At 37.9% G+C, this 14,142-nt stretch overlaps 1 protein-coding gene across 4 annotated transcripts in view; it reads right to left on the bottom strand.

Annotated features, from left to right (window-relative positions):
• COPB1 (coatomer protein complex subunit beta 1) overlaps positions 1-9,379 on the bottom strand; it is a 47,747-nt gene extending 38,368 nt beyond the window's left edge. The window contains exons 1-5 of one of the 4 annotated variants that reach the window (XM_025355282.1): positions 9,209-9,379; positions 8,354-8,501; positions 3,702-3,931; positions 3,134-3,303; positions 340-454 (exon numbers count right to left, since the gene is read on the bottom strand). In XM_025355282.1, coding sequence (XP_025211067.1) covers positions 340-454; positions 3,134-3,303; positions 3,702-3,931; positions 8,354-8,444 — 606 coding nt within the window. In that variant the 5' untranslated portion in view covers positions 8,445-8,501; positions 9,209-9,379. Of the gene's footprint in view, positions 1-339; positions 455-3,133; positions 3,304-3,701; positions 3,932-8,353; positions 8,502-9,104 lie in introns of all 4 variants that reach the window. The other 3 variants (XM_025355283.1, XM_025355285.1, XM_025355286.1) reach the window with 3 other exon arrangements.
• Positions 9,380-14,142: the final 4,763 nt, after the last annotated feature.

The following is a 14,142-nucleotide window of genomic DNA, read 5'->3' as shown; positions in this document are numbered from 1 at the left end:
CTACTAAACAATTTTAGATCTATACCGACGTAAGAAAGAACAGGTCATCAAAGCCCCAAAATAGAACACAGCCATAATCATTTCAATTTTAAAAAACTGTAAGGTGGCTGTTCTAAAATACCTCTTCAATGTTTAATTGAAAAAAAGAATGTATATGTATGCAATATTTTAGAGAAGTGTTAAAAAAATGTATTTTTCTACAAGCCTAAAATTATCAAAATACACAAACCACATGAACTATAAACAAAATTACTGACTAAAACCATGATTAAGCCTATGTAATACTTTTAATTTTCACTTAAATACAGTAATAAAAGTATTTTTTCAAAAGTACTTCACCTGATCTGCATGAATTAGCATCATAAATGCATTCCTTTTGCAACTTGCATCCTTCTCATTCACCAGAAAATCATGTATCAGTTCAGGAGCATCAGGTATAAGATGTTCAAAATTTCTTTAAATAAAACAGATATCCATATTTAATAAAAACCTACTTTACTATTTTAGTAACTCTCTGGACAATACCAAAATTAAATTTAATCAAACTTTACAACATAAATTATTCTTTTGCTTTTTTTTTTTGAGACAGAGTCTTACTCTGTTGCCTGGGCTGGAGTGCAGTGGTGCGATCTCAGCTCACTGCTGCCTCCACCTCCAGGGTTCAAGCGATTCTCCTTCCTCAGCCTCCTGAGTAGCTGGGATTATAGGGTGCCCACCACTATGCCCAGCTAATTTTTTGTATTTTTATTAGAGATGGGGTTTCACCATGTTGGCCAGGCTGGTCTTGAACTCCTGACCTCATGATTTGCCCACCTTGGCCTCCCAAAGTGCTGGGATTACAGGTGTGAGCCACCGTGCCCAGCCATTTCATTTGCTTTTTAAAACTTTTTTTTTTTTTGAAACGGAGTCTCGCTCTTTTGCCCAGGCTGGAGTGCTGTGGAGTGATCTCAGCTCACTGCAACCTCTACCTCCCAGGTCAAGTGATCCTCCTGCCTCAGCCTCCTGAGTATCTGAAGACTACAGGCACGCACCACCATGCCAGGCGAATTTTTGTTATTTTTTTAGTAGAGACGGCATTTTGCCATGTTGGCCAGGCTTGTCTCATACTCCTGACCTCAAGTGATCCACCCCCCTCGGCTTCCCAAAGTGCTGGGATTACAGACATGAGCCACCATGCCCAGCCTGCTGTTTGAAACTTCAAATCAATTGGAACTGGGAGAAGGAAACACAAAGTTACACCTTCATCTATTAAGTTATCAAATTATACGTTTTCTAGTTCAATACAGAAAAAGCTGATTTATTCAACATGCCATCTGTTAACTAGTGTCTCTAATAACTGTTGTGCATACGTTTTAAGCATATCAATATATTAAGAATTACATTAAGAGGAAGAAAATAGTACCTTGGATTTTATTAGTTGTGTGCTATTTACTTACTGACTTGCCTCTTCTTTTGGAAATTTAGAAATATTAGTACACAGAAGAGTGAACACTAGCTTAATAAAATGCATCACCTTGCTTCAACAATTATTAATTCATAGCTAGTTTTGTTTCATCTATATCCTTGCCAAATTTCCCTCCTGCCATATTATTTTGAAGCAAATCACAGGCAATAGGCAATGCATCCTTTCTTCTGTAAATATATTGGTAGGTTTCTCTAAAATTGAGGACTCTTGTAAAACTAATTATTCATCATCATATCTCACAAATTTGAACAAATTTGTTCAAATTTCCAACAGTCTTATAAGTGGCCTAATTTTTCTATATGCACTATAGTTTAAATTCTGAAATTTGTGTAGTCTGTATGGTAACATTAAAGGAACTCACCTACATCATCATTATTATTATTATTATTATTCTAATTTTTGAGATGGAGTTTCGCTCTTGTTGCCCAGGCTAGAGTGCAATGGTGTGATCCTGGCTCACCGCAACCTCTGCCTCCCAGGTTTGAGCAATTCTCCTGCCTCAGCCTCCGGAGTAACTGGGATTACAGGTATGTGCCACCACGCCCAGCTAATTTTGTATTTTTAGTAGAGACGGGGTTTTCCATGTTGGTCAGGCTGGTCTCGAACTCCCGACCTCAGGTGATCGGCCCGCCTTGGCCTTCCAAAGTGCTGGGATTACAGGCATCAGCCGCCACACCTGGCTCACCTACATTATTAACCAGAATACCACTTTCCTTAATGGATAAAATCTAATAGTAAGATAACTATGAAATTGTATCTTAACCAACAAATCTACTAAAGTACAAAGATGCTTATAAACATGACATTGTAGTGCTTAATGAATTGATACCTGTGACTGTAAAAACTGAGCATTCTAGCTTCATCTGATTCCTTGAATTGGTTTAAAAATTCAAAATCTCAGCCAGGTGTGGTAGCCCATGCCTACAATCCCAGCACTTTGGGAGGCCAAGGCGGGTGGACCACTTGAGGTCAGGAGTTCGAGACCAGCCTGGCCAACATGGTGAAACCCTGTCTCTACTAAAAATACAAAAATTGGCTGAGCATGGTGGTGGGTGCCTGTAATCCCAGCTACTTGGGAGGCTGAAGCAGAAGAATCACTTGAACCCAGGAGGTGGAGGTTGTTGTGAGCTGAGATCACGCCACTGTGCTCCAGCCTGGGCAACAAGAGTGAAACTCCATCTCAAAACAAAACAAAAACAAAATTTCAAAATCTTCAGCTTCCTAAGAATTGGAATCAATTATAACTGTAGCCCTTCTCATTTAAAAAGTTCCTTCCTCAAAGCTTCTGACAGTAAAAAGAAAAGACCGACATTCCACAAAAAGAATTCTAAAACAAAGTCCAAAGTTAAAAGCTAAGCAAGTGAACATATAAAGTGGCTTGGAGTAATAGGGTTGAGAATGATAGGCACTGTCATAAACTGTAAAGTATATAACTTATTTAAAGGGGGTTATTGTTATCCAAGTTCAGCAGAATGTTGTTATGCAGAAGCTAGGGCCAGAGCTGCCAGATCTTTTGACTTTTCAATGTTCATAATAAAATATACAGTGCTGGCCATACAAAACATAGCTCCAAGCTATATTCAGTCTGCAAGCAACCATTTTGGAACTATTAGTCTAAGAGACTAAACAGTCTTCACAAAATGAAGCTGAAGCAGTATCTTTATTTACCTATAGATGGTATAGATGGCCAAAACAGCATTTCTTCTAACATAGCTGTGTCGATGCTCCAAACACGCACGAATAGCTGGCATTAAAGGTTCTAGCAATTCTGCTTCTTTCAATTTGCAAAGAAAACGAAGAGTAGATCCTCGAATAAATTCATTAGGATGCTGAAGATCCTGATATAAAAATTAAAATATGCTGAGTTTCAGCTCTTTACAAAAATAAAATTTTAATGCAAAACTTTCCAATGGAAAAAAAAATACATTTGAGAAAAAAGACCTAGATTACCAATTTCCATCATATTCTTGTTGACTGAAGCAATTTTTACCTATCTCATCAATGTCTTACATGTGTCACTGTTTTTTAATTAATATATATACATAAAATGCATAGAAAATGTCTGAAAAGAGTGACGATAAAACTTTTTACAATAACTCTTTACAACTTTAATTCCAAATCTTTACAACTTACATCTTATCAAAGACTCAATTTTAACAATTAAAACAAAGTCCATTCTACCAATTTTAGATCTAAATTCAAAGCAATATTCAGACAAAATTAAGATTTGGTTTACCTTTCTATATGCATCACATACAAGGATCATCTCATGTAAAAGTCTCCCATCTGGAGTTGTTTTAGGAACAATTTCCCAAAATACCAGAAGTAATTTCTTGATAGTGTGATCCTGAAGAGGTAGCACAAAACGAATGATGGTCATCAGAAGTCCAGGAAGCTTTTCACCATTCAGAATCATAATGATTACTTTCTTCAAAGCTTCAGTCTTTGACTTTACATCTCCTTTTTCTGAATCACAAATTGAAAAAAAAAAAGCACGATTATTTCAAAAGAAAATTCATCACATAAATTTAAAAGCAATTAACAAAATAAAATGTATCTTCTTAATTCAGTATCAGCAATGGTAATAAAAGTACAAACCCAAGTGACAAGCGTTCTTCACCTGGTTCTCCACCAAACAAGTTGTCTTTGTTCAAGTCATTTATCTCTGGAAATCAGACTCTTTATATATAATATGAAGGCATTGGATTAGATTTCTGGTTCCCAGCCAATTGAGTTAATGCAGACTCCATGAATCTACAGTCATACCAAGTAAACATGTGCTTCAAAACACATATAGCTATTTTTCAAAATGTAAACACATGCTATTAATTGCTTCTGAATTCAAAACAGCTTTTAGCTATTTGTGTGCATTTTAGCAAAGTTAAAACTACTATTACGGGAGGATAAATATGTAACTTTTTTAACATTAGAAAGAGAAATGTCATACTCAAAAAGGCGGAAAACTAAAATAGTGCATTATTTCTAAAATCTCATCATAGTTCTACAGGCTGTAAAACTTTAGAATCTTTCTTACCATCTGGAAAACTGCGAGGTAATTCAAATGTTCTAGATTAGTAGTCATTATTTAGAATTAAGGATGACACATTTAAGATAAAATGCTAGTTTACTTTTAGCCTAAAAACTCTGCAATATAAAGTATTTTATGCAAAACTATCTATAATTTCACACCATTATCACTGCATACTGAAGAATTTATAGTACTAAAAATCTTCTGGATGCAAAATTCAAAGGCAGAGAAGTATGTAGTAGCACACTGCTACTATAACTGTTTAGATCATCAAAATAAATGAATTATCTTGGGAAGGGGAGAACAAAGAGTGATCACAAGTCTTCAATAATCTCAGGACCATTATGAGGAAAAGAACTACAACTAATGGTAGAAAACTAATGGTAGAAAAGAACTACAACTAATAGTTACTGGGAACCAGATTTGGGCCTAAATATGAGAAATAAATTTATAATGATTAGAGCTAAACGGCTATTAAATGAAAAGTTCTGAGGGTCAGATGAGGTGGCTCATCTGACCCTCAGAACTTTTCATTTAATAGCCACTTAAACTTTTTGTATTTTTACTAGAGATGTGGTTTCACCATGTTGGTCACTCTGGTCTCGAACTCCTGACGTCAAGTGATCCACCTGACTCAGCTTCCCAAAGTGCTGGGATAACAGGCATGAGCCACCGTGCCCAGTCTCAACTGTTCTTAATGGCAAAAATATACATTAAACTGGAGAGTACGTATATATTTATTGGTTGGAGGAAGGTAGTTAAGGCAGCTTCAATTAAGACTAGGGCATCGTTCCAACTAGGGGCAAATTTTGTTCTTTAACTTCCTACCTATAACCTTAAGTATCCTGAGGATCTAATAATGAAAAATTTTAAATTATGAGGGAAAAAAACCACTAATGAGTGTATTCACTATTTTGCATTCAACTATCCTACATGAATATGAAAACAGGGAAATATATGTGGCTTATGCATATAATGGTATCATTTTAAATGTCATAAAAGTGGGTTTCTTTTCCCTTCTCTAAAAATAGACCTCTATAGAAACCTAGTATTAAGTAACCTAAAATCAGGAGGTATTCCATTACTGCTGATTAAGAAGTGGGATTAGACAAGTAAAACATTAAGTTTCTTTTCAAACTGCAAACTATCTTCTAAAAGATACTTTCTATATTTGAAGCGTAATTCTCACTCTGCTCTGTTTAAACAATATTTATCAGTTTAAGTTATATTTATTTTTAGTAGTTCAATTAAACAAGAATCATAACTTTGGAAAGTGTATTAATTATAAATTTTTTTTCTTGACAGAATCACTCACAAAAAGGAGACACAGGATACATTTTTAAAATTCAGAAATATGATAAATTCAGTTAAGTTTGAGGACACAAAATCAACATACAAAAATAAGTAAAATTTCTATATGCCAACAGTGAACAATCTGAAAAAGAAATTTAAAAATTAATCTAATCCCATTTACAATACCCACACATAAAATTAGATATCTAGGAATTAATTTAATCAAAGAAATGAAAAGAGTTCTACAATGAAAACTATAAATACTGATGAAAGAAGTTGAAGAGGACATCAACAAATGGAAAGATCTTCCATGATCATGGATTAGAAGAATCAATATTGCTAAAATGTCCATACCACCCCCAAAACAATCTAGATTCAATAAAATTCCTATCAAAATACCAATGACATTCTTCACAGAACTAGAAAAAACAATCCTAAAATGTATATGGAACCACAAAAGACCCAGAATAGCTAAAGCAATCTTTAGCAAAAAGAACAAAACTGAAGGAATCACATTATTTGACATCAAATTATCCTACATAGCTATAGTAACCAAAACAGCATGGTACTGGCATAAAAACACACACAGACCGATGGAAAATAATAGAGAACCTGGAAACAAATCCATACACCTACAGTGAACTCATTTTGACAAAGGTGCCAAGAACATACATTGGGGAAAAGACAGTCCCTTCAATAGTGGTGCTTGGAAAACTATATGCAGAAGAATGAAACTTGTCCCTATCTCTTAACTTATACAAAAATAAAATCAAAATAGATTAAAGGCTTAAATCTAAGACTTTAAACTATGAAACTACTATGAGAAAACATTGGGAAAAACCTCCAGGTAACTGGTCTGGCCAAAAATGTCTTCAGTAATACCCCACAGGCACAGGCAACCAAAGCAAAAACGGACAAACGGGATCATACCAAGTTAAAAAGCTTCCGCACAGCAAAGGAAACAATTGACATACGTGATGAGACAACTCACAGAATGGGAGAAAATATGTGCAGACTACCCATCTAACAAGGGATTAATAACCAGAAAATGTAAGGAGCTCAAAAAACTCTATAGGAAAAAAAAATCTCATAATCTGATCTAAAAATGGGCAAAAGATTTGAACAGACATTTCAGAAATACATACAAATGGCAAATAGGCATATGAAAAGGTGCTCAACGTCACTGATCATAAGAGAAATGCACATCAAAACTACAATGAGATATCATCTCACCCCAGTTAAAATGGCTTTTATCCAAAAGACAAGCAATAACAAATGCTGGTGAAGATGTGGAGAAAAGGGAACCCTTGTACACTGTTGGTAGGAATGTAAACTAGTACAACCACTACAGAGAAGTTTGGAGGGTCCTCAAAAAACTAAAAATAGAGCTACCATATGATTCAGCAATCTGACTGCTGGGTATATATCCAAAAGAAAGGAAATGAGTACATCAAAGAGATATCTGCACTCCTATGTTTGTTGCAGCACTGTTTACAACAGTCAAAACTTGAAAGCAACCTGTGTCCACCAACGGATAAATCGATAAAGAAAATGTGGTACATATACACAATGGAGTACTATTCAACCATAAAAAAGAATGAGATCCTGCCATTTGCAACAACATGGATGGTACTGGAGGTCATTATGTTACGTGAAATAAGTCAGGCACAGAAAGACAAACTTCACATGTTCTCACTTATTTGTGGAAGCTAAAAATCAAACAAACTCATGGAGATAGAGTAAAAGGATGGTTATCAGAGGTGGGAAGGGTAGTGGGAGGAAAGCGGAGATGGCTAAAAAAGAAAAAATGAGTTAGACCCCATATTTGATAGCACCCGGGGTAACTATAGTCAATAATTTAATTGTACATTTAAAAATAACTAAAAGTGTAACTGGTTTGTCACATAAAAGATAAATGCTTGAAGGGATGGATACTCCATTTTTCCATGATGTGATGATTATGCATTGCATGCCTGTATCAAAGCATTTCATGTACCCCATAAATATATACATCTACTGTATACCCACAAAAATTAAACATTAAAAACATAAAATTCACAAATATAGTTGTTTTCTTGTTTGCAAAAATGCTTAAAAAATGAAAAGTTAAACTTTTCGGGAAAATACATGTTTATTCCAGTGTTGATCTAATTGTCTGGGTGGGTAACCCAAAGAACAAAGTTCTTTTGGTTTTACAAGCTAAGTAACATGAAATTAAGTGCACAATAGAATTAAGATATTCCAATACACATCCTCAATCTGTTGCCTAGAGAATATCATCAGCTACATTAAGTATAATATATTGAACTCCACAAAAATTATGACATTTTGAGGAATATCTAAACTATTAAAATCTCTTTAGGTTTACTGAGATGTTCTATTTCAAACAACCAATATTTAGTCTAAAGGAGTTCGCATTTAATTTAATAAAAGGTCTATTGAAGAGATCCTAGAAAAACTTTAGACAAAAATTAAGCATTTCTAATTATAAAGGAATAAGAAATATGAGTTTTTTATTTTCGTCTTTTCTTTTTTCATTTCATTCTCAAAATAATATCAAAGTTTACCTAGATCATTTTTTAAGCTAATTTCAGATGGTGGTTCTGAATCCATTGGCACGTTAATTAACGTGTAGCACACGTTCTCAGCTGCCGTCATGGTTTCTGGTTATATTATAATTAATCCTTGATACAAGACTTAAGGATGCCAGAAAATCTAGAAAAATAAACACAGGTACATGATTACAAATCAAACAAAGAAACAAACAAAAAACCCACAAACCAGTATCTATAGTGACATTTTAAAGTATTAGAAAGGACAGGTCAATCTATATCGTGTTCCCATAAAAATAAATTCTAGTAAAAACCACACTGTCAGCTCCGGCATAAAGTATATTATCTATCACTCCCTCCATCGCACACGAGTCCAGTGTTTGAGAATGCTGTACAGCCGAAGGAAGGCCCACAGAACAGTGACAGTCCCCCAGCCAAACCCCACAATGTTATGGAACATATAGTTTTTAACACAACACACAAGCTGCATGCTCAAGTTAGGAGACCTTGTGCCTGAATACTCTGCCAAAACCCTAAAGCGCTTTATCGCGGTCCTTGGTGGGTTCCGACTATACGTCCGCGGGCCCCTTAATCAGCGCGCTGCACCCCCACCTCGCCCCACCCGCTTCCTCCTCCCCTTCCCCCAGCAAAGCAGGCCTGGGCCTGAAAGGGTAAGCCTCGGGGTCTTGGGAGGGAAAGACCCCTGACCAATACAGAGGGCGGGATGCAGCGTCCGACCCGGAGCTTCCTAGGCCCCCGCCCCTACCCCGACCCCGTCCCCTCTGCCAGGCCCAGACGCAAGCGGCCTAGTCGCTCCCTTTCCGCATCTTCCAGCTAGAGAGCCAGTTCTTCCGACTCTGCCCGACCCACCACTCCTCCGGGACTGGGGGCTTGTGGCCCACTACCAGGCTCCGAGGGGTAGTGGTTTGGGGCAGCCGTGGATCCGTCTACTCCGGCTCCAACCCGCAGCAGCGGCGGCGGCTCCAGAGTCCTTGGCTGACGTGGAAGGGGGTGGGGTAACGACCAAAGCCACAGCCACCTAGCACCTACGGCGACTCAGAGAGGACATGCCTTCTTTGTGCAGCGCTTGCGCGCTGCAAGTGTATCCTATTTTCTTACTCTTCTCTCGTCCGGGGTTGGATTAGGCCGCAGAGCAATGAAACCACGTATTTTCTAGTTTTCCCTGAAAGCCAAGAGCTGAGTTAGGCACTATGCTCATTTAAACTCTAACTGGAAGTCGTTCCTTCTTCCAGGAACAGTCAAGGGGAGGAAGTGCTTGGAGAGAGGGAAACTTTTGCAGGGCTGTATTCCCGTGAAAAACAGCTCTGGACTGGAAAGTGGAAACCCAGGAATGCTTTTTCTTGCTCACCCCCTAATAAACTGGGAAAGTAACTAACACTATTGGGAAACTAATTCAGTTATTTTATTAATGGTCACTAGATTAAAATCCATTTCAGTTCTTAACATCGCGTGTAGTTTGAATCTGCCTCTCTGCAGGTAGGGCTAGAGTTATTTGAAAATCCAAAGCCACATTGGTATAATTTCTTTTTATTTAATAATGCCCTCTTTCCGTGATCCTTCCTGAGCACCCAGTAGATTAGAAAAAATTTTTATGCATAAAGGGAGACAGTCACTGCTTTAAAGGATTTTACGTATCTCCAAAGACCTAATTGTTACAGCTGCAATCAGCCACGGTACTTTTGGTTTTGCCCATTTGAAGTTCCATAGCACGCCCCGCCCCTACCCCCCCTCTTCCCCCAAAAAGGTTTTATGACCAATTATTAATAACAAAATATTTTAAAGCTTAAGCAAAATATTGTGAATAAAAAGAGATCTGACGGCAACTGCCCTAATTAACAGGTTCATCTCAGAAGATGGAACACCAATAGTACCTCATTTATGTAGGATCTAGCTCTTTTGAGATTTCTCTTTTTAGAACCATCAAGCAAACTACATATTCTTTGAGCACCCAAAATGTATTACAAAAGCCATGTGTTGACAGCACTAAAAGAGAGTGCCTCCTCTGATTCTGTGCACTCATTTTTAAAAAACAATTGTAGAATGACTTGAATACAGTTTCCATATACTCTTTACCCAGTTTCTCCCAATAGTAACATCTTGCATATAGTACAATATCAATTTCAAGAAATTGACAGACATAATTCACCCAACCTTATTCAGACTTCACTAGTTTTACATGTACTCATTTTTATATTCACTTGTAGACAATTTTATCACTCTTATATGTGTGTGAGCACCAACACAGTCGAGACACAGAACAGTTCCATCACAAGGATTCTCATGCTGTCATGTCATCCTTTAATAGCCATAGCCACCTCCCACACTAACCTGTGGCAACCACTAATAATTTTCTATGATTTTTATCATCTCAATGTTATATAAATGGAATTATACAATAATATTTTGAGACTGGATTTTTTTACTCAGTGTAATTCCCTTGAGATCAATCCAAGATGTGTGTACAACAGTTTGTTCCTTTTCTGTGTATTCGTTTTTAACATGAAGTTTTACAAATGCAGTTATCTGGTTTCCAAGCCCACTTAACTTACCAAAAAGTGGCAATCTGTCAGCAAAAAAGGTATAAAAACTAGACTTACAGTAAGAAAGCTCAGTTTAGGGCCATCATGGGGTAGGACTTAAACCGTACAGACTTCATTTGCCCCGGAGGTTCATTGTGTTACAGAGTAACTTTGAGGTTTCTCATGACCCTAAGTCATTAAGTACTAAATATGAAAAGGCAAGAAAATGTAATGTTTTACATATTACTTTAGTTAGATCTGAACCTACAATTGTCATTGGCAGTGCATATATTTTTCCATATTCTTAAGTACAAAGCTTTTTGAATGGGTATAAGGACCTTAATATTAGCCTCATTAATTCTTCCTGATCTGTTGTAAAACACATTTTGTTTTGGGCTTTTTTACTCTAAGATATAATCATATAATTTTGAATGCCTTTTAAATTATAAATGCAGAGCAAAGACATGTCATTATATCAAGGACCATAGAAATTGTGACATCTAAAAAGTCAAGGCCTAGAGAATAGGGACTTGCCCCACCAAATCATGTAATGGCCAAACACTGAGTTAGAACTAGGACCTGAATCCTGTCATCTACTTTATTTATTACTTTTATTTTTTTGAGACAAGAGTCTCACTCTGTCACCCAGGCCAGAGTACAGCGGTGTGATCATAGCTCATTGCAGCCGCAGACTCTGGGCTCAAGTGATTCTCCCACCTCAGCCTCCTGAGTAGCTGGGACCACAGGTGTGTGCCACCACACCCAGCTAAGTTTTAAAAATTTTTGTAGAGATGGGGTCTCACCGTATTGCCCAGGTTGGTCTTGAACTCCTGAACTCAAGCAATCCTCCCACCTCAGCCTCTCAAAGTGTTGGGATTACAGGCGTGAGCCAACGCACCTAGCTACTGCCTTTTATTCCATGCCAGTTTTTCAGAGCTGCACATACACATGCTCAATAAATGTCAGGTGAATTGAGTATCTTTGTATCAAAGTGACAGACTTTATAAAACATCATTAGGATTTTACTGTTTGTAATTATTCAGCAGACTAAATGGAGTATGTGAGTACAACAGACTAAACGTGAAAGGGCGTCACAATGAACTGTATATACAGTGGGGTTGAGTATTACTGGAGTGGGAGGACTTTAAGTTCGAAAGTCAGTATATAAGACTAAAAATCACGTTGAAAAAATTACTTAAATTGCTCCCGAAATACAATACAGAATATTTATTTATTTATTTATTTCAGTTGAATACAAGCCAACTAGTGGTTTGCATTTGTGGAACAGGTACATGTTCCACAAGGATAAACATACAATATCTTTGTTTTTATTTTTTGAGACAGAGTCTCGCTGTGTCGCCTGACCAGGCTGGAGTGCAGTGGCATTATCTCAGCTCACTGCAACCTCCGCCTCCCAAGTTCAAGCGATTTTCCTGCCTCAGCCTCCCGAGTAGCTGGGACTACAGGCATGTGCTACCATGCCCAGCTAATTTTTGTATTTTTAGTAGAGATGGGGTTTTGGCATGTTGGCCAGGCTGGTCTCGAATTCCTGACCTCAGGTGATCCACCCTCCTCGGCCTCCCAAAGTGCTGGGATTACAAGTGTGAGCCACAATATTTTTAAACAACAGAATCATTCAGCAGAATCATTCAGCAAAGAGAGGCTCACCCAATGGAAGGCATGTGGAAGAGAGACCTGCCTAAGTAAAAGGCAGATTATTACATTTCCCGCTTATGCTCCCTCCCCAGACTATATTCCCATTGAGTGTGGAGGCAGGTGGGAGTTTGAGTTCACTATTGTGTGTGTGTGTATGTGTGTGGAAAGTTACATGTGCTTGATGCAACTCCATTGTAGGTCAAATAGCCACATGGTACTTGCGTCTAACTCCCAAGCTTACATGGTAGATTCCTGAGGCTACTGGTCGAGAAACTGACATCTTTCCCTTAATAGGGCTCCCAGAGCTACTTTTACCATTCTCTAAGAAATCAGGGAGATTTAAACCTACTAAGGTTTTTGAAGATTTGGGAAAGTTGGGGGGAAAAATAAACTAACATTGTATGAATTTGAGTTTAAAAGGTGTTATCACATAAATTCTCCCTTTTAACCCTCAGTATAATTCTCCAAAGGGTTTCCTTAAAATAGTTAAGTAACTTGCCCAAAGCCAGTAGCAGCTAATTAGAATTAGGTCTAAAATGGGTTACTATCTGTAAATTAATTTCTCTTCAGAAAGACGTATTATCTCAGAAAATAAAATAACTCCTCTAGACATCAACAGCCAAATTTTGGATTATGGGTTTTTTAAAATTAAATTAAAATTTTTTTTGAGATGGAGTTTCACTCTTGTTGCCCAGGCTAGAGTGCAATGGTACAATCTCGGCTCACTGCAACCTCTGCCTCCTGGGTTCAAGTGATTCTCCTGCCCCAGCCTCCTGAGTAGCTAGGATTATAGGCATGTGCCAGCATACCCAGCTAATTGTTTTGTATTTTTAGTACAGATGAGGTTTCTCCACGTTGGTCAGGTTGGTCTCGAACTCCTGACCTCAGGTGATCTGCCCACCTCGGCTTCCCAAACTGCTGGGATTACAGGCATGAGCCACTGTGCCCAGCCAGGATTATGTTTTTTTGTTTTTTTTTTAAAATCAGATTATTTCCTCTAATTTCATTTTACATGGTCTAAGATAAAAATGGTCCTGCAATACCTGAGTATACCACTCATGGGAATAACAGAAGGCAGCCTAAAGATCATGCTGGAGTGGGGCTGGAGAGGATAAAAGATTTAGGATTAAAATTTCCCATGTGTTGTTTTTATAGAAGTTCCCTACAAAGATCAGAGCTACAACTACTGCCATCTGCTGGTTGGAAAGAAAACCATTCATGTGATAGTTGATGCTTATATCAGCAAGTGGTGGTTTCTTAGGTTTTAATTAAAATCACCACAGTTGAACCCTGAAATTTTTTTTTTTTTTTTTTTTTTTGAGACGGAGTCTCGCTCTGTCGCCCAGGCTGGAGTGCAGTGGCGCGATCTCCACTCACTGCAAGCTCCGCCTCCCAGGTTCACGCCATTCTCCTGCCTCAGCCTCCCATGTAGCTGGGACTACAGGTGCCCACCACCGCGCCCGGCTAATTTTTGTATTTTTAGTAGAGACAGGGTTTCACCGTGTTAGCCAGGATGCTCTCGATCTCCTGACCTCGTGATCCGCCCGTCTTGGCCTCCCAAAGTGCTGGGATTACAGGAGTGAGCCACTGCGCCCGGCCTGAAATTTG

Source organism: Theropithecus gelada, chromosome 14, assembly GCF_003255815.1.
Source record: "Theropithecus gelada isolate Dixy chromosome 14, Tgel_1.0, whole genome shotgun sequence".
Lineage (NCBI taxonomy): Eukaryota > Metazoa > Chordata > Mammalia > Primates > Cercopithecidae > Theropithecus > Theropithecus gelada.
Note: the sequence above shows the minus strand (reverse complement) of the source record. Positions and strands in the feature narration are given on the sequence as shown.